At 40.5% G+C, this 24,408-nt stretch overlaps 1 protein-coding gene across 1 annotated transcript in view; it reads right to left on the reverse strand.

The window, feature by feature from the left end:
• Nucleotides 1-24,408, reverse strand: part of CAPS2 (calcyphosine 2) — a 2,181,571-nt gene that overhangs the window by 1,802,629 nt on the left and 354,534 nt on the right. Inside the window, exon 5 of the mRNA XM_044087229.1 lies at nt 20,093-20,218. Within this exon, the coding sequence (XP_043943164.1) occupies nt 20,093-20,218 (126 nt within the window). The remainder of the gene's footprint in view (nt 1-20,092; nt 20,219-24,408) is intronic.

Consider the following 24,408-nt stretch of genomic DNA (forward strand, 5'->3'; position numbering starts at 1 on the left):
GACAGATTCTGTGAAAACTTCACTCCCCTGTCCCTGCCACACATACTCCATGACATCCCTTCCACTTGTCCCCTACCTTGTATCTCTAAAGAGCCGGTTGTAAATGTCCTCCCTAAGGCCAAAAACACAGCATCTATGGGACCTGATAACATCCTGGGTGGTGTTCTACCTGGTTTCCAACAAGAATTAGCAACACCATTTGTTACCATTTTCAATCATAGTCTAAACACTAGCTTCATCCCAGCTGAATGGAAAACGGCCACCATTACTCCCTTGCACAAAGGTGGTGTTTCCACTGATCCCAGAAACTACAGACTTATTAGCCTGACTAGCCTTATCTGCAAGGACATGGAGCAAATCATCATGGACCTTATCAAAAAAGATATAGGTAATCTCCCAACACTTGACTCTACTCAGTTTGGATTTGTCAAAGGGAAATCACGCCTGTTAAACCTGGTGGACTTCTTTGAGAAAGTCACAAAGGTCCTGGACAAGAGGTAATCTGTGCATATAGCCTACCTAGACTTAGCCAAGGCTTTTGACACTATGCCCTACTCAGGCATCATTGACAAACTCACCCAGCTAGGTACCAACCCTTATACTGTTAGATGGGTCACTAACTGGCTCGCTGATAGAACACCTATAGTAAAAAGGCTTACAATCTCTTTGCTGATCGCACTTTGTGCGATTGACATTTGTGCGAAACTGCCTTCGGCTGAACTGAAATTACGAATGCCACAAGAACCTCACAATAGCGAGCATTGGCTGTTGTAAAGTTCGGCATTGTGGTGCAGATCGCACTATAGTGGTGATTGGGAAATATACCCTTTCCCTCACTGTAGTGCGATCTCAGAGTTAGCATATATGGGGGGGGGGCACAACCCCAAGCTTGCCCCCCTGCAAAAGTGTTTGTTAATGTTGAGCGGAAGTGCAGCATTTCAGTAAAGTCGACATTTTCAAAATTTTTACTTTACTAAAATGCTGCCGTCGACATTTTTTGTGTTCGCTGTTGAGATTTCCGAATATGTGATTCAGACAGCTTAACACTCGAACAGAGTAGAGTAGTATGTGATAGTAAAGCTAGTCAAAATAGGGGAATCCACCACCAACAGCAGACCTGTAACCAGTGAGGTTCCACAGGGATCAGTCCTGGAACTTCTACTGTTTGGAATCTGTTTCTCCGAAGTATAATCAAACATTAAGGTTTTGTGGTTGACAAAGTTTGCTGATGACTGCAAACCGGAAGTTGTCATAGACTCTCCAAATGATGTCAACATCCTACAAGAGGTTCTTACACAAACAAATTATTGGTGCCAAAGTCATGGCTTTAAACTCAATGCAAAAAAATGCATTATCATCAGTTTCAGTAAGAGTGATGTTCCTGCTAACTACCACATCAATAGCAACACCCTAAGTACGCAGTCAGTGATAAGAAGGGCATTCTATATTGCTCATCTCATAAGTAAGGGCATTGCCTGCAGAAAAAAAAATTATAGTGATGCAGCTTTGAATGTTGAACATGCTAATATTTTTAGTAAAGGATGTACATTTATACTGAAGAGGCGGGCAAAAAATTACTCATTTAATAACAGAACTGAAGTTATTTACTAGAAAAATTAATTTAGCTGTAATATTTCAGGATGCTGCAGCAACATAAAATAATCCATTGCACATCCCCAGCAGCTTTAATCCTGCCTTACATCCTAAAATAAAGTTATTTGAAGAAATGTGTGAATTAGATTTCAGGCACCAATTGCAACAAAAAACTAAATATTATGAAAGTAACATCACTAAGCAACAACAAAATATGTTAAATGGTTTGAAACTAAGAGGTGATTTACGAATTATGCAGCCAAACAAAGGAGGTGGGCTGGTAATAATGAATGCTATGGATTATAATCAGCTCACCTTGCAAATATTGTATGAAGATGCATATATTGAAGCCTCTATTAATGAAATCAATATTTCAAATGCCAGAATTGATTACTATTTGGAGGACATGCTTATGCAAGGGCAAATAACTAGAGAGGCCCATGCATATATGCATGTGCAAAACCCTAAAATACCAATAATTTTCTGAGCTCCCAAAATTCACAAGGATCTAGAAAATCCACCTTTACGACTAATTGTGGATGCTAGGGGCTCAAAAACATATTTTATGGCAAAGTATATAGATATGCAATTGAAAGAAAAAGTGTTTGATTACAGCATATTTGTCATGATTCCTGGGATTTCCTTTCAAAGGTTAACATGTTACAAATCTCTAATATTGAAAATATCAAATTCATTACAGTGGACGTTAAAGATCTTTTTATATGCATACCTCAAGATATAGGTTTGGAATGGTTCACTGATTTTTTTACAGAAATAATGGTTATAGCCCAGGATGACATCAATACTTTATCACATCTGTTGCAACTGGTTTTAACCAATAATTATCTATACCATGATGGTCATTACTTCAAACAAATCAAAGGGGTAGCAATGGGCTCTCCAGTGGGCACATTGTATGCCAATGTAGCTATGGCCGTGTGGGAATATAATTATTTATTCCAGTCACACTATATGCAACATGTACAAATGTATTGCCGTTTTTTGGATGAACTTTTTTTCATATGGAATGGAATAGATGTTATAGATGAGTTTATGCAATTCATAAACAATTGCACTGACTTTTTGAAATTCACACATGAAGTGGGACAAGACAGGATATCATATTTAGATGTTTTGTTAACTAAAAACACATTACAATGTTATTTAAAAGCTGGTATATATAGGAAAAACACCTATTCCAATAAGTTTTTACACTTCACCAGCAATCATCCGAAACATGTGAAAAAAGCAGTCATAAAGGGGCAAATGGTTCGTGCAGCTTGAATGGTCACTGACATAGATGATTTTATGGAAGAATGTCAGTACATTGGTGATATGTTTTTGAACAGGGATTACCCTAAGCAATTTGTGGATAGTATCATCGCTGTAGTAGTGCACAAAAGAAACATAGGGTTTTATAAGCCTTTATTAAGAAAAGCTAGTATAGCCAACTCACACTCACAGTCATTGGAATCATTCCCAAATGCAGTGCAAATAAAGGCACAATCAAATACAAATAAGTTTGGCAATATAGGTTTCATAACAACATACACCAAGGATTCTGCAGACATAATCCGCCTTATCCAGAAAAATTGGACATTCATTATAGGTGATATAAATCTGACTAAATGTTTAGGCACACAATCTTTAATCACCTATAAAAGAGATTGTAACTTAAAAAAATTGGTGCAATGCATGTTCAAAGATGGTAGAAACAACGCAAGGAATAATGAGAAAATGCAACATGTGCAAATATTATAATTATATTTTAGAAGTGGATCAGTTATCAATCATGGGAATAGATATCACCATTTCAGGCTGTTATAACTGTAACACAATGGGCATTGTGTATGCAGCAAAAAAAAATCTGTGTTAGTTACATTTCTAGTAATCATTTTAAATCGAGTTGCTGGCTACTGAGACTTGTCTGCATATATCCACTGGACACAAGCTGATTTAAGTATATTTTCTCTGCACTTATTTAAGATTTGAGTCAGTAAATATTGTGCGTCTTTGATTCACTAAATATTGTGTCTCTGTCTCTCTGCAGTTATCTGAGCTCACTGAAAGTTGTTAGACTACTTTGAAATTCATTTGTTAGTGCTACTTAGCTTGGGGGCTTCTGCTAGCATTAAATCTGTGTTGGTTACATTTCTAGTAATCATTTTAAATCGAGTTGCTGGCTACTGAGACTTGTCTGCATATATCAACTGGACACAAGCTGATTTAAGTATATTTTCTCTGCACTTATTTAAGATTTGAGTCAGTAAATATTGTGTGTCTTTGTCTCTCTGCAGTTAGTCCCCCCCCCCTTCCTGTTCTAGTTGTGGTGTTAAATTTTGGTGGCTTTGGAATTGCCCGCCCCTGCTGTAAATCTCTTTTTGCATACTCCTCCTGGACCCATCTCATTTGCTCACTCAACTGAGTACAGTGAGATCATATTTTGATTTTGGATACTCCTACCAGTCCCATCTCCTCTGCGATGTACAGTGAGAGCACTTGGGAAGGGCATTCCCCTATTGTATCTTAATCTGCTCTGTTTCCTCCATCTCAAAAAAAAAAATTTTTTGCACTTCATCGGCCTTACTGTATTTGTGTTTCTTCCTACTTTATTACCTTATTTTGCTTTTGCCTCTTCTTAAAAGTACTCAATTGAATTTATTCTGCTGCCTTTATTACTGCTTGTTAGCAGCCTGATTAAATTGTAACTGTTATTCTTAGGCCCTTGGTTTAAGCACTTGGGCTTCAAACCAGTTGTTTTACATTAAGAAGGTTTGTGGTCTGCACTGTTGTGGCAGGACAGGTAGCATACATCCTTCTAAGTTGGGAACTGCTGATTGAAGGCTCAATGTCTGTTATTCTAAAAGTGTATTAGTTCTGGGTTAAGAATTTGGGCTTCAGGCCAGTTATTTTACATTAAGAAGGTTTGTGGTCTGCACTCTTGTGGGAGGAGAGGATAGATTCTGCCCTTCTGAGCTGGGAATTTCTGGTTAAAGGCTTATTGCGCATGCTTACTTGAACTGTTTCTTTCTGAAATCGGTACGCCTTGTTTGCTGTAGCATAGACTAGATTCAGGCCGGCTGGATCTAGCTTTGTTTGTATAACTTGTGCCCTGATACAGGCCGTCTTTTTCAGAGAAGGTTTCTCTGTACTCTAGTGGCAGGACTGTGCAGTTAAAACTTGTCTGATTGAAGACTGCTGGAACAGGGCTCAGTTTTAAGCTTTTTAACTGGTTAATTGGGTAAAGTGTTGTTTGATTGTATCTGCTCTATTTCCTGAAAAAAAAATGATATACTTGTTTCCCGCTTTTCTGAACTAGTATAGTCCAGTTTTCAGGTTATTGCTGAATCCAGGGCTGTGTTACAAGTTACTGTGTTGCCATTACCTTACCTGGCTAGAAGGAGGTTTCTCTGTTCACCTGTGAGAGAGGGGAGCTTTGAGCAGCCTATCTGTCCCTGGAGGAGTGGTTTCAGCCCAGAAGTTAGTAGTTTATTGGCCATTTTGGGCTAATTTCTATCTCTTTCACTTCCCTGCTATAAAAACCTAATTTGCACAGTTTTTGCACTTGTATTCCGCTCAGCAAGTGCCTTCCAGGTGTACTGCAGAGTCTACAGCAGCAGAGAGACAAAAGAGTGACTTTGGAGTGATTAACTATCACTTTTCTGCTTTTCTTGCTGTCTTAACTAGTTCCACCTAAAACGCCAGTTTTTTTAGCGAATCTGTGATTTAAAAAGTTTGTTATTGTATACAACTCCGCACAGCTCCTCGTGGTGTCCTGCAGAGTGATACAGGCAACAGAGAGACCCAAGAGAGACTTTTCCAGATTTAAGTATTTTTTTCTCTGTTTTTTTGCTCCAACTGCCTTTTCTCACCTAAAAAGCGAATTTCTAACTGATCTGTGCTTTAAAAAGTTTAAATTGCATTTGCCTTCTGCTTTTTACAGTTTTTGCACTTGTTTTATATCAATTTAAGTCGTTTTTGTATTGTATAACTGTTGTAGGCTACACACTAAAGTGCGCTGGCCTGTTTATAGCATTTACAGTGTTTTCTGTGTGTTTTTCTGCTGTTTCCTGAAAAAAAAAATATTTTCTTTTCCCGCCTTTGCTGAACTAGATTAGTCCAGATTTCAGGTTTTGCTGAATTCCGGACTGTGGTATAGTTCCTGTGTTGCCCATATCCTTACTTGGATAGGGGGAAGCTTCTCTGTTCACCAGTGACAGTGGGGAGCTTTGAGCAGCCTATCTGTCCCTGGAGGAGTGGTCTCAGCCCTGAAACTAGTAGCTTATTGGTCGTTTTGGGTCAATTACTATTTCTTTCAGTTTCCCTGCTTTAAAACCCGCATTTGCACGATTTTGCGCCAGTATACAACTCTGCACAGCTCCTCGTGGTGTCCTGCAGAGTGATACAGGCAACAGAGAGACCCAAGAGAGACTTTTCCAGATTTAAGTATTTTTTCTCTGTTTTTTTTTGCTCTGACTGCCTTTTCCCGCCTAAAAAGTGAATTTCTAACTGATCTGTGCTTTAAAAAGTTTAAATTTCATTTGCCTTCTGCTTTTTAAAGTTTCTGCACTTGTTTTATATCAATTTAAGTCGTTTTTGTATTGTATAACTATTGTAGGCTACACACTAAAGTGCGCTAGCCTGTTTATAGCATTTACAGTGTTTTCTGTGTGTTTTTCTGCTGTTTCCTGAAAAAAACAAAAGAAAATTCTCTTTTCCCGCCTTTGCTGAAATAGATTAGTCCAGATTTCAGGTTTTGCTGAATTCCGAACTGTGGTATAGTTTCCTGTGTTGCCCATATCCTTACTTGGATAGGAGGAAGCTTCTCTGTTCACCAGTGAGAGTGGGGAGCTTTGAGCAGCCTATCTGTCCCTGGAGGAGTGGTCTCAGCCCTGAAACTAGTAGCTTATTGGCCGTTTTGGGTCAATTCCTATCTCTCTCAGTTTCCCTGCTTTAAAACCCGCATTTGCGTGGTTTTGCACGATTTTGCGCATAGAGCAGCATTGGGCAGCGCCGCTTAAACGGGTTTAAACTATTCTCAGCTCCACAAAGTCTGCTCTTCACTTTTTCCCTTAGAACTGTTCTAAATCTCAAAGTAAGCAATCTATTTTCATTCTAAAGCCCTGCAGTTGCTCATATAAGTAATCTTATAAGTAAGCACTAATAAACTAAAGCACTACACCCTCTTATACTCCCTTTAAGTACTTGGCTCCTTATTGGTCCTTTTTGATCAGTCAAAAAGTAGTTCCTTATACTATCCTGGCATGTCCAAAAGTCAGTTTCGGGTTTACTCTCCAGTCCAGCTGGTGAATCTGGGAATCTTGAGGCAATGTTACAACTGCCTTATGTACACAGACCACCCTCTCCTCCTCCCAACAAGCTCAAATATATGTGAGAAATGCTACTATATAGCCAAACTGGAGGCTGAGCTCTCTCAACTCAGTACTGGCACAGTCAGTCAGGAGGAGAAAGTAACCATACACCACAAATCCAGTCTCACACAGACCTATCGCAACAGCAAACCAAACACATAAACACACAAAAACATATTTGGAGGCTCTAAATAAAATCTGCCCAAGCAACAGAGACCTCCAAAGCAGACATCCAAGCAACCGCTACCCTACACATTGACGTCCCACTCACCAGGCTGAACAAGGAGAAGGTCACTGTAAGCTGCCTGTCGGGTGCCAGGATCCGCCACATAACACAAGCACTCAGGTCACTCCAAAGTAAGTACAAATATGACTCCGTCATTGTCCATGCTGGTGTGAATGACCTGAGACGTACCTCCCTGGACTACATGAAAAGAGACATAGAGGAGCTCTCTGATCATGTAGCCCAGGCTGGTATGACCCTGACCTTGAGTAGCATCTTACCCTCACCAAGAATGATGTCACAGTATAAAGACAAAATGATCAATTTTAACAATTGGCTAAAGTGTTGCTGTCATTCAAAAGGAATCCAGTGTCTGTCAGTCTGGGATGACATGCTCGACAAGCCAAGTTGCTTCGCTAGGGACGGCTTGCACCTGTCACCCCTGGGCTTTCAAATATTGGCTAAGGCTCTTGCCACCCCCATAGTGCCTTTTTTAGGCAAGGCTCAAAAGACAAACCCGCCTCCATAGACAACACAAGGAAACAGAAACTAAGGGTAATGCTGCTCAACGCCAGAAGTCTAAACCTCAAGATGCACACACTCGAGGCTCTCCTCAGTATGGAGAATATCGATATCTGTGCAGTAACAGAAACCTGGTTCAAGGCTCCTGAGAGCACCCCAGCACTACCAGGTTATACCTCATACCATGCTTTTTGGTCCCAAAACTCGGACCGAACCACAAAAGGAGGGGGTGTATCCATAGTCATCAAAGATACCCACACCTCCAGGTTAGTGGCACTGCACGAAGCATCGGAGACCATCCATGTGCAACTAACAGTGGGCAAAACTGCCTTTCAGTTTGTAGCCTGCTACAGACCACCCTCCCAAACTCAGGAACTCCACTCAGCTTTCCTGAGAACACTGGAGAATATGAAGTTCTCCCCAAACACCATCATATTGGGTGACTTCAACTACCCAAACATAGACTGGGAGCACTGCTCAAGCCCCAACACCCTCACCCAACGGTTCCTAGAATTTATAAACTCAAATGCTATGGAACAACTGGTCACCACTCCCACAAGAGGGGAAAACATATTGGACCTGATCATCACCAACATGGGGACTCTATGTTCCATACCAGAGGTATACCCCTCATTAGTAAGATCTGACCATAAATTAATCTCACTGGACATCCATATCCCGTCCCCACCCCCAGCCAAGGAAACCACAGTAAAGAACTTCTCAAAAGCAAACTTCACACTTCTCAAAACCGAAGTGGAATCCTTCAAAGCCCCCGGGCCAGTGGAAAATATGGCCCAAACCGCAGAATCCTTTACAAACGCATTCTATGGACACCTACAGGAATCCATGGATCGTGCTATCCCAAATAAAACCAAGACTCACTCCTCCAAAGGCAGGAGACCTGTCTGGTGGACCTCAGCCATAAATAAGCTATACAACAGAAGGAGGAAGCTACTACATGATAGAGCAAAATCCCAAAAAGGGAAGGCATCTCTGATCAGTACTAGCAAGAAACTACGATCCCTCATAAAATTATCTAAGGCCAGCTTTGAAAGAAAAATTGCACAAGACGCTAAAGATAATCACAAGGCCTTCTTTAGTTATGTTAGGAACCTGGGTGGCAACTCCCAGATATGCTCTGAGTTAGTGCAAAATGACAAAAAATACACTGAACCCACAGACATTGCCAACATCCTGGCAGACATGTTCAGTGCAAACTTCTCCCCCCCTTCCCCCCAAAAGAGCAAATATCTATCCCAACAGTGTGTAGCCTCCCTGTCATCACAGATGCACAGGTGAGAGCTGCCCTCTCCAAAGCAAAAAACACAGCGTCAATGGGAATGGACGGTATCCCGGGCTGCGTCTTACACGAGCTCCAACAAGAACTGAACCCTCACATAAAGTCACTGTTCAATCTCAGCCTTACTACAGGATATGTACCCAAGGAATAGCGTACAGTAACAGTGGTCCCACAATGGACCCCGGAACCTATCGCCCTATAAGCCTGACTAGCCTGGTCTGCAAAGCTATGGAGCGTATCATCATGGAACTCATAAACAAAGACATTGGGAACCTCCAAACACTGGATCCTACCCAATTCGGCTTTGCTAAGGGCAGATCTTGCCTCTTGAACCTGGTCGACTTCTTTGAAACAGTCACCAAGGCCATAGATGAAGGGATGGTAGTCCACATAGCCTACCTGGACCTCGCAAAAGCCTTCGACACAATACCCCACTCGGGCATCATAAATAAGCTCACCAGCTTAAATATCAACCCCTATGTCACAAGATGGGTTCCAAACTGGCTCAGGGATAGAACCCACATGGTTAGAGTTGCAGGTGCCATGTCAGACTCTAAACCAGTTACAAGTGGTGTCCGACAAGGCTCAGTCCTGGGACCTCTCTTGTTCGGTATATATTTCTCTGAGGTACAGGCTAACACGGGAGGACTATGGCTGACCAAGTTCGCAGATGACTGCAAACTGGGTGCCATAATCAACTCGTAGACTGACACAAGCATCCTCCAAAAGGGTCTCACAGAGACGGACAACTGGTGCCAGAGCCATGGCCTAAAGCTAAATGCCAAAAAGTGCATAGTCATCCCCTCTGGGAAAAACAAATTGCCCACAAATTACCACATAGGTGGTAATCCATTAAGTACGGAAGAAGTAATTAGGGATTTGGGGACCCAAGTAGATAGCAATCTATCCTTTGACAATCACGTTGCCAAAGTGGTTAGAAAGACCTTCTATATAGCCCACCTTATCACAAAAGGGTTCACATCTAGATCAAGAGAGGTCATTGTGCCCCTCTACTCATCACTCATCAAGCCCATAATTGAATACAATGCCCCATTTGGGATGTACCTTACCCGACACCTGCAGCAACTGGAAAGACCCCAAAAGTACCTCACCAAGAGGATTAAGGGACTCAAACAGATGCCCTACGCAGTTAGGCTAAAGAAACTCCAGCTCTACTCAGTTGCTTACCGCCTACTCAGAGGCGATCTGTGCCTGATGTATAAAGCCATGTCCAAACCAGAATTAATGGACATGCTCCACCTCAGGAAATCCAAATCTCTTAGAGCTACACGCTCCAGGGACTTAAACCTCAGCACATAAATAAATAGGACATCCTGGAGGGACAGATTCATATCCCAGAGGCTCCCCTCACTCTGGAACAAAATCCCAATCCATGTTAGGCAGAGCCCCTCAATGACCCTCTTCAAGAGAAATCTTGACGAGTAGATGGGAGATTGTAGGTTTACCCCTGGGATCTCTTCTGTGTCCCTACTAGACAGAGGCACAGTCAACTAATCTAAAAGGGTGGCAAAAGCCAAACACACTCTGGCTAGGCTTATAAATGCCCTAGGGCAGATAGCCTAGTATCAACCTATGAATATGCACATACTGTTTTGTCTTTTATATAGGCAAAACAGAACGAAAGTTAAAACAGCGTATATATGAGCATATTTATGAAATCAATAAAAACTCACACACTAATGCACTTTATAGACATACAGAACATAATCCAGCACATAAATTCAAGTTTGTGGTATTGGAACAAGTTCGACCAACTCCAAGAAAAGGTCCTTGGAAAATAATTCTAGAATCAAGGGAATATTGGTGGCAAGTTTATCTAAATGCCATACAATTCCCAGATTTAAATGATTCAACTTCCATCACGAGCATTTTAAAGTTAAAAGTTTACAATAGATAGGGCATTGTGCAATGTTTAATTATAGTTGGAGACTGGATTTATATTTAAGCATATGTAATTGTTTTCATATAATGGTTTTATATAATAATTGTTTTTTATATATTCAATTAAACAAATATTTATTGAATAATTGATTTTAATTAACATGTATAAGCTTACTATATAATAAGCTGATTTTATTGAAATAATTGTCTGAGGAAGGCTGGTGCCACAGCCGAAAGAGCTAACCTATCTAATAAACCTGAATTTATTCACAATTTGGATTCCTATTTGGCAATTTGTCACTTTGGAGTACTGTTGGATTGCTTCTATGCTGGATCTCGGTGTTTGCATATATGGGGGGGGGGGGCACAGCCCCAGGCTTGCTCCCCTGCAAAAGTGTTTGTTAATGTTGAGCGGAAGTGCAGCATTTCAGTAAAGTCGACATTTTCGAAATTTTGACTTTACTAAAATGCTGCTGTCGCCATTTTTTGTGTTCGGTGTTGAGATTTCCGAACATGTGATTCAGACATCTTAACACTCGAACAGAGTAGAGTAGTATGTGATAGTAAATCTAGTCAAAATAGGGGAATCCACCTCCAACAGCAGACCTGTAACCGGTGAGATTCCACAGGGATCAGTCCTGGGACTTCTACTGTTTGGAATCTATTTCTCCGAAGTATAATCAAATATTAAAGTTCTGTGGTTGACAAAGTTGGCTGATGACTGCAAACCAGGAGCTGTCATCGACTCTCCAAATGATGTCAACATCCTACAAGAGGTTCTTAAACAAACAAATGATTGGTGCCAAAGTCATGGCCTTAAACTCAATGCAAAAAAATGCATGATCATCCCTTTCAGTAAGAGTGATGTTCCTGCTAATTACCACATCAATAGCAACACCCTAAGTACGCAGTCAGTGGTAAGAAGGGCATTCTATATTGCTCATCTCATAAGTAAGGGCATTGCCTGCAGAAAAAAAAATAAATTATAACCTCTGAGTATTCTTTCCTTATCAGGCCAATAATTGAGTACAACGCCACTTTTGGTATGTACTTTTCTAAACACCTGGAGCAATTGGAGAAACCACAAAGGTTCCTCACAAGGAAACTTTAAGGTCTTCAGCATCTGCCCTATGCAGATCACCTGAAATCACTATCACTTTATTGTGTTTAATACAAACTACATACTGCATACTGCATATAAGACAATCTCGGACCCTGCTTTACTGGAAATGCTGCATATCCACATGCCAAATGGTACACAGGTCACTGACTCTAAAGACCTTAACCTGGTATGTGACATTAATAGAACCTGCTGGAGGGATAGAGATGTCTCCCAGAGGTTACCACATCTTTCGAACAGACTCTAACTTCATGTCAAACAGAGCACCTCACTGGCCCTCTTCAAACACAATCTGGATGACCAAATGGGTAGCCATAAATTCACCCCAGGGGTTCCATCTGCGTCTCTCCTGGACATGGGCATAAGGTGCTGATCGTGGAAATAAGGGTAGAACTTGGCTAGGCTTGCAAGGGCCCTAGGGCCATTAGCCTGGTAACTTCCTTTGATCCTAAAAGACCACAATGAAATTTAAACAATCAAGTGAAGATAAAAGTGATTTTTTTTTTTTGTTTTAAGAAAGAGAATGTTACCAACGATGGTAATATAAAAGAATTACTTTAATTAAAACAGTAAGTAGAATACCAGCTATGGTAATAAAATAGAAGTACTATATGTAACAAATAGTAGCAGATCTAACGCCAGTGATAAACAGAGAGGAAGGAAAGAGAGAAAAGGTATAGTATAGAACCTGCGTCTGGGCATAATGGCAGCAAACGAGATCTGGAGTAACAGGCATTATGGCTACAGGAAGGAGTTTGACAGTTGGATCTGAAGTCTGCTATATGCAGCTGAGTCAGAACCGAACCCATGGGTACAGGAAGAATGAAAAGGACAACATCAGATACATTTTTTCTTCTCCAAATAGTATTTTAACTCTCATAGTCTACTCAGGCAAAAAGGATAGTTGTCCAAGGCCATTTATTGCTCAGAAAAAAAAGATCAGAAAAATTTATTTTCACTAAAAATGAAAGTCACAGTTCTGATTAATTTCAATTTTGTGAATATTACACACTGTGGTTAAGTTACATGAACAGAGTTCATACTTCTCGGGGGGGGGGGGTCTAGTCTAATTTTAGACAGAATACATAGTCATAAATACCATGCAGCAAAATACAATTCCTACATAACTGTAAACAACAGCACACAGTGGGCCAGATTCCAAAAGAGCTGCTCTAAGTGCAAGTCTGCCCTGATTCCGAAATACTTGCTCTCAGTGTACTTCGGTATAAGGCCTATCTATAAACAGACTTACCACTGGGATCAGATTTCAAAACACCTGCACAAGTGGTCATTTACATTGAGAGCAAGTCTTTTGGAATCAGGGCCAGTGCCTAGCTACCTACCAAAGGTGAGCAGTGTTTATTTTTAACTTGGTAAGTGGCCCTTTTCAACCATAATCTGAGGCCAAAGCCAAATTTTATTTTATGTCTGATTAAATGGTTTAAAAAACACTATTATATAATGTCAGAACATGCAGTACTCTAACACAGTTTACACACACACACACACACACACACACACACACAATGAGGATAACAATAATAATAATACTAAGAATAATGACAATTGATAATAATAATGATATAATAATAATAATAATAATAGAGTGTCATAGATGGTTTGCTATTTTAAAAGTGCAATACTAAACTTGGGTCGTATTTTTGAATGTGGAAGGAACACACAAATTAAAAACAGAAAGACAGGAAGAGATGAAAGAAGATACAGTACACATTATGGTATCTAATATGATGCTGATCATTTTGCAAAATGTTATAGAAAACATTCTCATTCACAGGCTTCTTTTACTGCCAAATGCTAAATGCAATAACAAATGTAAGAAACCAGTTAAAGGACAGCACTGAGACAATTCAGCTAATCCTTACAGATATATTCAGAAGATTTGCTCTTCTACAAGTAAGCAAAGTAAGCTGAAAAACAGGTGTACCTTCTTGAAAGCCAGATATTTAAAAAAAAAAAAAAAAAAAAAGAGCAGCACGGGTTATTTAAGTGTAGCAATGAAAGAAATAGAGCCTGGAATGAAGAGGACCTCATTTAGTACAGGGTATAAATTATAGTTATGTACTCACCATAACACTGCATCTTTGTTGGCTGTTTTTGTCCTTCCTTAATTGATGGGTCTTGGAAATGACATTGGATCCGTCCTCAGCCACTTTGATAGACTTTAGGCTCCATAGCTTGAGCTCTTCCCTTTACCCATAATTCCTCACAGGTCAAGTTTGCCCTCTATTTAATCACAATATGAGAAAAAGTTATCAGCCATTAACAACCTCTGAGGCAAAAACACAACTACTATTAAAGAGTGAAACAGTGAAGAAGGAGAAAATGGAAACCCTGGAGCCCACATAGTAAGACTGATAAGGAATATCACTCAGGACATACTGGGAGGCAGTTAAAAGGTAGGGGGGGTTGGTGAGTGGGAAGTTGAAGAAGGACAAAATCAGACAATACAGATGCAGAGTTATGATGAGTGCATAGATTTGGTGGAGTAAGCTTTAGGATATTTGGGTAATGACAGGCCTTGACTCTTGTAAATGAAGACAATGCAAACAATGAGCCATCTGGCTAGGGTTACTTTTGATACTGCATTGCCCAACTTAGCTTTGGAAGAGGAGACAAACAGTCATTCTGATTTTCTTTAGTTCTGTGACTGTATAATCTGAGCTGTCTATGAACATCCAATAAATGAAGCATGTATTTTCCCTTGTTAGAAAAATTTGGAAAGAAGATGGATAGGTTAATTGACTGGTTAAATTTTGCTTCTGTCATCACTTTAGGCAGGAAGGAAGAGTTGGCTCAAAGGGCTACTCTTTCCTTATGAAAAATCAGGTAAGGTGGCTGGGAATAAAGTGCCTTGAGCTGAGATACCCATCTAGCTGATGTAATGACAACAAGGAAAAGTGTTTTCTAGGATGACTATTTTAATTCTGCTCTGGCTGAAAAGGGGGGCTGAGTTAAACCTTGCAGGATAAGCATAAGGTCCCATGGAGGGACTGGGTCATTAATAGAAGGCCGAAGCAGAAAGGAACCCTTAAGAAAAGCTTTGCACAACTTCAAATATGCTAGAGTAGAATGTTTTTTTGACTAGGTGAAACTTTAAGATGGCAGCCAGTTGCACCTTAATTGTCAAACAACTATCTCTATTGCTGAAGATGGAATCCAGGAAATAAAGAATCACTGGAATAAGTACTGAAAAGGGGTCTAACTGTCTCTGATGGACCCAGATAGAAAATATTTTCTACTTGCTCTTATAAATATTCCTGCTAGAGGCTTTTTGGGATTACATACAAATGTAATGAAACACGGAAGAAAAGCTGGAGTTTTTAGCCATCACTGGCAGTGGAGAAATCATGTGGTCAGCTTGAGAGATTGCATGTCTGGTTGAGGCAAACTGGATGGGTGAGCAGAAGATCCTGAACAGGATCCAGCACTCAGGAAGGGTGAACTAGATTAGACCACAGGAAAGGAAACCACATTTTGTGAGGCCAAAATAGGGCAATCAGGACAACATTGCTCTTGTGCTGTAATGCTTTCTGAATAAACTTGGGGATGAAAGGAGTGAGAGGGAAAGCATATAGTAGACTGGAGGGCCAATCATGAACTATAGAGTGTGTTGAGGACTCCCCCTTTGGAGTGATCAGGGCAAAGTACCTACTGCACCTGGAATCGAGGGGAGAAGCAAAAAGGCCGCAGCACAGTTGATCCTATCAGCAAAATATAATTTCTGCCACTGACTGATTGAGAGATAACTTGTTTGGGAGTAACACAGACCTTCTCAGTTTGTCTGCTAGTATGTTGGTTTTCTGCAGAATATCTGTTGCCAAGAGAAAGCAGCTGAAAGAGATTGTCCATTGACAAAATATCACTGCCATCTGATACAGTGGATAAGATTGGGTTCCCCCCTGTCTGTTGATGTACCAGACCACTGACATGTCCATCTGCATGGCAATCATTCCTATAGGGAGGGCATTTTGAAAAGCTTGCAATGCTAATTGGACTGCTCTCATTTCTAAGATACTGATCTGAAGACTGGCCTTTATCTGGGACCACAAACCTTGGATTGTCTTTCCTAAGTAATGCTCTCAAAATCTAGCTGGGAGACATCTGTAGTCACTGTTGCTTTGGGCTATGGAGAGTGAAAGGATGGCCCCAAAATAATTCTTCTACATGAATCCACCATGCTACGTGATGTTTGCAAACATCTGTGATGTAAATGGGTGTTGTCAGAGGATGGTGCCTTACTGGCCACTGCTCCTCTAGAGTCCAATGTCGAACCCTCATGTGAAAGTGAGCCAAGGGTACCAAAACTATTGAAGGCACCACTGAACCCAGTAGTTGTAAGATTAATCTGGCTGGAGGTGAATGAAGAAAAATGATGTGTAAAACCTGCTTTTGTAAAGTGTCCACTCTTGTTTGTGGAAGACTTGATAGTTGTGTTCAGCTATCTAGACAGGCACTAATGAACTCCAGAGTTTGTTTAGGGCAAAGCCATGATTTGGTATAGTTTACGGTAATGCCTAGCTGGAGAGATGGAGCAAGTAGTCCCTGGCTTGAATTAGTAGAAGCTTGGTAGAAACAGATAGGAGCTAGTTGTCTAGATAAGGAAACACCTGGGATCCCTACAATCTCAGGTAACCCACTCCCACTGCCATGCACTTGGTGAACACCCTGGGGGCTGTGGTAAGACCAAAGGACAGTGCTCTGAACTAATAGTAATTGGCTCCCAGCCAGAAGTGTAGATATCTCCTGGAGCATCTATGTATTTTGATATGACAGTAAGCATTTGGAGGTCTATGGAGCACATCCAACTGTCCTTCCACAAGACTGGCAGAATGGACTGAACCATGACCATTCGGAACATTGAGTGCTTCACAAATTGTTTAGACTGCTGAGATCCAGAACTGGTCTTAGATTCTCTGTCTTCTTTGGCTCTAAAAATAATCTAGAGTAGGTTGTGGATCCTTGTTGGTTTGGTGGGAATGGCTGAATGGCTCTTTTATCTAGTAACTTTTATATTTATATAGCTGCCAGTTTCCTCTGACTGGGTGGAACACTGGGAATTCTTTTGCTGTCTTTTGGTGGGAGAAGGAAAATGCTATGTAATAACCTCTGGATATTATATTTTGCACCCATGTATCTTTGTTAATGGCTATCCAGACTTGTGGGTGCAAGGATAAGCACCCCCAACTGTCTCCAGAGTGCAGCAGTTGGGTAACCCTTCAGGAATGCTGAAAGGGCTTCTCTGAGAAAAGTGCTCCGAAGCCGTGGTGTTGAGGGCCTCCTGTGTCACAGGAGGTGTCTTCCATTTGAATCCCCATGCCACAAGGAAATTTTTGTGTCTTTCTAAACCACATCTTTCTGACGCCTCTCTGATTTTGACAGAAGGTCCCCTGAAGGGTAGAAAAATGGATTCCCATGGCAGATAAAGTCTTCCCATCTTGCTCATTCCTAGAACTCCTTCACCTTAGGGCCAAACAAGGTGGATGCATCAACAGGGTCACTTATGAACAAAGACTTGAAGGACTTCACAAAATCACAAAAGTGCATCCAGGCATGCCTTCTAATGGTTATTCCTGAACCCGCAACTTTATAAGCATCTTCTGAGACATGAGAAATCAGTCTCATGGAAGCATTAGATAAAGACTGGAGGGTGGCCATTTGCCAAGAAACTGTCTTCTTGTCCTCTGCATACACGGACTCTAACAGGGTATTGGAAAACTGTTTGATCAATTCCCTCTGAAATCTCTTTGTGAGCCAAAGTCATGGGGGAACCCAATCTCAACCTCACTGGATCCATAGAAATATATGTAGGATGAAACCCAATCCCCACCAGCCTCGAAGCAGGGGTCGGAACTGAGCTGTGTTGCACTGAGGCTCTGAAGGTGTCGGAGTTGAAAAGGGATAAGTCTTCGGATCTGAAACACACAAACTTGGAAGTCTTGGATCCGATGTCTCCAAAACCAATGGGTGGATCAGCGAAGGAGTTAAAGGCTGGGGTTGTACAGTAGGTAGGCTCACAGGTCTGATGGGAGACAGAGACAGAATAACAACAACCAATCTAGATTCTGAGAAGTTTTCTTATCATCCTATCCACATCCTCTTTTGTTAAGCTCTTAGGTGACCTAAGGGAAGACGATGTTGAAGGTGGATGGGATACCCTTCAAGGAGTGTCCTGAAGAAAGGGAGAGTGCAGCCTTTAAAGGTACTGGTTCTGGGGAAAATTTAGTAGGAGCCTGAGGTACTTGGATTTGGACCAAGTCAGATCTCAGTGAGAGGATGGAGCCAAAAGTTTTAATTTGGTCGGCGTCACAGCCAAGAAAGTTGATGGGTCTGATGCTTTTGAAATTTTCTTGGGTGGACCTGAGCTCAAAAAGCTGAAGAAGGACAGTGATCAGAGCAGCACTTCCTTGAATCCTTCCTTTTGACCACATCCTCTCCTGAATTTTTTTGGAAGAGGATGTGGCTCCAGAGACATGTTTTTCCTTTCTACCCGTGTTCTGTAACTAAAGCTAGGGCAAATGTCGTATTCCACAAGTAAATGTCTTGATCCCAGGCAATATACGCATTCTGAATGGCTGTCTGAATCTGGAATTTTACGTCCACTTGCACAGCACTTCTTAAATCCAGTAGGCTTCTCAGACACGACAGTTAGAAAAAAACAATATGTAGAAGGAGGAACAACAAACAAGAGAAATACCAGCAATAATATTAAGAATACCCAAAGGTAAAAGTAGCAAAGTTTAATAATAACAATGGTAAGAAAGATGTATCAACAGTAGACAGCACCCAGAATAAACACAAGAGCACAAGGCCCAACACTACTATACCTAGAGAACAAAGTTCTCAAGAGTGAGAATAAAAAGAAAAAGCCTTTTTTCCATATATATTATTAACTATAGAGAAGGAAAATCCAAAGCAAAATTATCAAAAAACAACACTTATCTACCATGACTCATTCGCTCTAATGGCGACCATGTCTTATCGCTGAATCAACAAACGAGATCTGAGGTAACTAAGGAGAAGAGCGTTGTGGGTAAGGGGAGAAGCTTGAGCTACAGAGCCTAAAATTGATCATAGTGGCTGAGGATGGATCCGAAGTCATATCCGAGGCCCATCAGTTGAGAAACAGACAAAAAAGACAACATCAGTTCTGAATATTTCTGAGGTTTCACTGCCCTTCTATTAAATTACCATGCTACACACTACCAGGCTTCCTGTGCCTTCTCGGCCTACCTTTATGGTCATCCAGTCAGCACTCCCCTCCACATCATTTAAAGCTTAAAGCTCAGTATCATTACTATGTATAATATGAACAAGTCTGAATGTGAAAAGAATGAAAGCAGTCTGTCACTTAACCAATATTTAAAGTGCCAAATACCCAACTACATCATGGCTGTCTGATTTTAAATGCACAATACTGGTAATCTGAGTTCCGAAGTGGAAAAATAATAAAAAAAAAAAGGACTTCTGAATGAAAAAGGCACTCTAGACATAGAGTGAAGAGGGAAGACATCATACACAGAAAATGTTGGGTCTTCAAACAGATACACTAACATATGGCTCAATGGAAAAAGGGGTTCAAGAAAACCATACCACTGGACAAAGAATGGAAATATTATAATAGAATCAACAATCTGTATGAACATCAACAAGCTAACAAAAGCTGATTAAGTTAGTGAGGACATTTTTTTACGTTGTGTTTGGGGGGGGGGGGCAGTAAGGAATGTCAGGAAAGGGCCTTGCATTTAGAGAGCTATGACCAAGTCAGTGAAATGAGGTTCAACCCCCATAAAAAATAATAATGAAACAGAATGGAGTGAACAAGCTAAACAATAGGACTACCTTCAATTTATATGTGATGAAGCATTCACTGGCAAATGGTTATAGCAATAAGTGATATCCCTAATGGAACTGCTTGGAGCTATGACTTGTACGGCATCTGTGATGGAGTTCACAGTAATCAGTAATCATTTCTGTTGACTGAAATAACCAGAAAAAGGCATTAAGATACACATTTAAATAAGCAAAAGGTATATACTTACAGCATCTGACTTGCGTGCAGTATGTTGTACAGTATAGGGTTTGCTGGTATAACACTGTTGAATTTGCACCTTCTCATCTAGAGCTGTCAGTTCATTAGAATTTTCTTCTTCATGCTTAACAACTGGCTGCAAGTATTCAAATAGTGCAAATCTTTGTCAGGAAGGGGTGTTGGATATGTAAAACGCACCACTCATCTTACATTATATAGATATCTATATCACAAACAAGTTGCCTTCACAGTAAAAAGGTAAGCTGACACCACAGATCAAGCAAAGAAAGCTTAAGCACTTTATGGTGGTATTTTACCAATAACATGTAAGAATATATTTCAATAGATTTTGTGCTGTCTGTGTAAACAACACAAAGCATATAAATGAAACAGTTTTATCACCAATAAGTTTACACCAAAAACATACATGTTGATAAAATAAATAAATACCTGCAACTAAATTAATCTAAAATCAGTTAAGATTGAAGAACACAATAGAATACTGTTAATGATTGTCCCAATCACTGTTAGCTGCACCTGATGAAAAATATCCTTTCAGCTTTGATTCCGTAAAACAAGTCACTATACACCATGTCCAGAAAATGATAGTTTTTCATTTTTGGCCCACCAAGCAGTATGCAACCATTCAGCTCCAATAAAGTCCACTTAGTCTTGTTGAGATAATTCAACAAAGCTTCAAATACAGGTAAAAAAAAGTATGGCTTTGTAAGTAAACTTAGCATAGCAGTAGATGTTCGAATGACCACTGCTGCTGTAGCCTTAGCTATACAGGCATACCTCTCAACTGACACTGATTTTGATTTGGACAGCGCAGTGGTGCAGTGGTTAACATTGTCGCCTCCCAGTAAGAAGTTCTCCAGTTTGATTCTCGGCTGGGGTGCCTTCTGTGCAAAGTCTGCATGTTCTCCCTGCATTCGTGTGAGTTTCCTCCAGGTGCACCGGTTTTCTCCCACTTTACAAAGACATGCATCTGGAGCATTTTTCCCCAGGCCTCAGCTGAAAATTGGCTCATTCCAAGTTGGACTTTCCCGGTAAATAAATGTTAAACAAACAAAGTCAGGGATACCCCTGAAAACTTGTTTGTTTGTCTTGACACAAATTTTAGCTCTGTCCCTCTTAATCCCTCCTTAAACTGGTGACTTTTGTAGACATGGTGGTGAGTTACACTTAAGTAATCACACACACACACACACACACACACACACACACACACACACACACACACACACACACACACACACACACACACACACACACACTTAATGCCAAGCAGAATCATCACATTAGGGTAGCCAGTCCTACAGAAGTTCACTCACATAAAACCTCACTTGTACAGCACAGGAGACCATTGACTTGTTTGGCAAGCTGCTTGGTACTCTGATTTTGGTTCACTTAATTACACTGATAACCTAAATATTTTGTGAGAAACAGAACCAGCCAGTGTCCATCCAAGTCAGCATAGATCATGTATGCTACAGTGCACATTCCCACTAATTCTTTTACCTACCCTCTCAAACCGAGAGGATATAGTTCTCAACTGTTCCTGATTTTGCCTTATACTTTTGACCTGTCCCTAGTAAAATTTCTGATATTCCAGTAAATCTCTCGGGATTGAAGCTAGTCAATAATGCCACACACTAGAGTTTCATACTTCTTATTTTTCATGAAATTTATAGTACAGTAAAACCTAGATTATCCATCACTTGGTTACCTGTCAGTCTCTGTTAACCGTCAAGGCAAAAAAAAAAAAAAAAAAAAAAAAAACATTGCGCATGCCAGCACCAACCTACAGTATTACTACATACTATGTATTAAATGTATATCTATATACAGTTATTTCCTTGTTCTGTAGTTTGCAGCCAGTAACTACTGGACTACAAACAAGAGGTTCCAACCTAGTATAGGGTCCCACTATCCACAGTAACTCCATGGCCATAAACAGCTCGAGGCACACGTGGATGTTTCTAAGTGCGTGAGGAAACGCTATAATTAATGCAATGCCTGCCTGTGCTCTGGCCTTCAGGATGAATGGAATCCTACTAACCGTCTGTTTAACCCTTTTGTAATACAAATTGTGACTGTGGAACTGTAAGACTACATTTAGTGTTATATTTAGTGGGTAACTTTTAAATATAAAGACTACATTTAGGGCAATATTTTAGTGGGTAAAAACACTTATTTGTCCATATTAGTCTCTGTTGATTTTAATTTTAACTGCTACAAAGGACACCATAGGCCATTATTCCCTTAGGTTGTGCCTCCTCCTTCTGAAACCTAGTGTAGACTATGAGCCAGCCTACCACTGGCACTAGCTCTCACCAGTGATTTTACATAGAATTGCTGTTATCTTTATCTGCATTTTCCTGTTTGACTGTACTGTATCTAATGTATTGTTTTCCACATGCTTTTAGATGTGACTACGTCTTTAATCTAATTTGCTATATGTTGTTCTACTTAGCCTATAGAGTATAACCTTTAGACTAAATTAATATAACAGAAGATAAGGCCTGTTTGATACTGACAGCTTCTAGTATTAACATGTGGATGTATATTGTCTTAACAGTTTTTTTTTTACAACTACTGTCCTATTTTACTGTTGTCTATGCTAGTTCTTGCTGCTCATCACTACTGTTGTCTGTCTCTCTCTCTCCCACAAGTACCCTGTTCTTCACTGTATTGATCCAGCCTATAATTTGAGAGCTACATACCTACCATCAAAGGACCCGTGGTTTCATCTCACTGCCTCTCCTACCTGCTCCCTCTCTCAAGAAAATAAGAAAGTATGTTCTATGTCCTGCCTGTATTGCATACTACCGTTCACTGTTGATCCAGGGGTTCTAAAGCACGCTCTGAGCCCGGTCAGCCAGCAGCCCCCCCCAACTAGCTACCTTTGTTGACCTTACTCCTACACCTCCTTTAGTCCCCTCTCTCTAACTTATCTCCTTCCATATTCGGCTACAGCCTACCCCCCCCATTTCTGTAGCTGCTTGTAATACTAGCTTTGCCCTATAGGTGGCACCTCTAACCCATCCAATATTTCTTCTGCTTTTCCATTGCTATTCTGCTTTTTTATGCTACACTTCTTTCACCTTAAATTACTCTACACTTCACACTTTACCCTAACTTGCTATACCTGCCTGTTTTCTAACTGACTACTACCTTTCTCTGCTTCCTCTTACCCTAGATATCATTAACATACCTTTAATATTCAGCTCTGCTGATTGTTTCTCCTCTAGCTGCTCCATTCTCTGTTTCAACCTGCTCCGTTCGCCCTACGGGCTCACTCCGCTCCCCTACCCTACCCCCAATTCCCACCCACCCCCAGTGGTCCTAAATTTATACTTCACTGACCACTCCCTCATCCCATCTCTTCCTATCATAATCCTCATCATCACCTAACCACACCCTTAACTATCTCTCCTAATTAGTACTATTAAACTCTTTTTCTAACCACTCCCTCTACATCCCAACCTTACTCTACTCTACCTCCTATCTAAGCCCATGGTACTTCCTCATCCACTTAACTTATAACCTACTAAACCTCCTCATACACTCTCCTTTCCTTACAACTTCATTTACTAACACTTTTTACTCCCTACTTAAATCCTAGTACTATGGCCCCATCTAATAAAACTATATTCACCATTTTTTTATTTCTAACTACCACACTAGCCTTTCTCACCACACCTTACTCTCTTACCTCCTACGAACATCTTTCTCTGTCTGAACAAAACCATTGCAGCCAACAGACTTTACCATCTTCTATCACCTTTTTCCTTAACCATAGTAACATAACCTGTTTCTCTAACTATATACTACCAAAATTCCACAGAGCAACCCACATTATTTACTTCTCTACCAAAAAGACTTTTAATAACCTCTATAAACTCCTAAAATCTCTACTATACCCCCAGCAACACCCCCTCTTAGACGGCGACATTCATCCAAACCCTGGCCCCTTTACTGACTCCCCCACTAACTCTACCAATTTTACAGTACCTATACTTTCTACAATTACAAATCCATCTAACTCCCTTCTGATAGCTCACCTTAACATTAGAAGTATTAACAATAAAATCTCCCACCTGCATGCACTCCTTGACATCCACTCATTTGACATTCTATGTCTTACAGAAACCTGGCTAAAACCATCTACTCTAGACCAGGAAATTAGCCCTCCTGGCTATAACATCCTCAGAAATGACCGTAAAATAAAAAAGGTGGGGGGTTAGCCATTCTCTATAAATCTAATCTCCAAATTTCCCCCATTAATGTGCTTCCATCATTAGGCTCTAGATCTGAAAC

Source organism: Protopterus annectens, chromosome 11.part0, assembly GCF_019279795.1.
Source record: "Protopterus annectens isolate FY-2018-M chromosome 11.part0, PAN1.0, whole genome shotgun sequence".
Taxonomy (NCBI): domain Eukaryota; kingdom Metazoa; phylum Chordata; order Ceratodontiformes; family Protopteridae; genus Protopterus; species Protopterus annectens.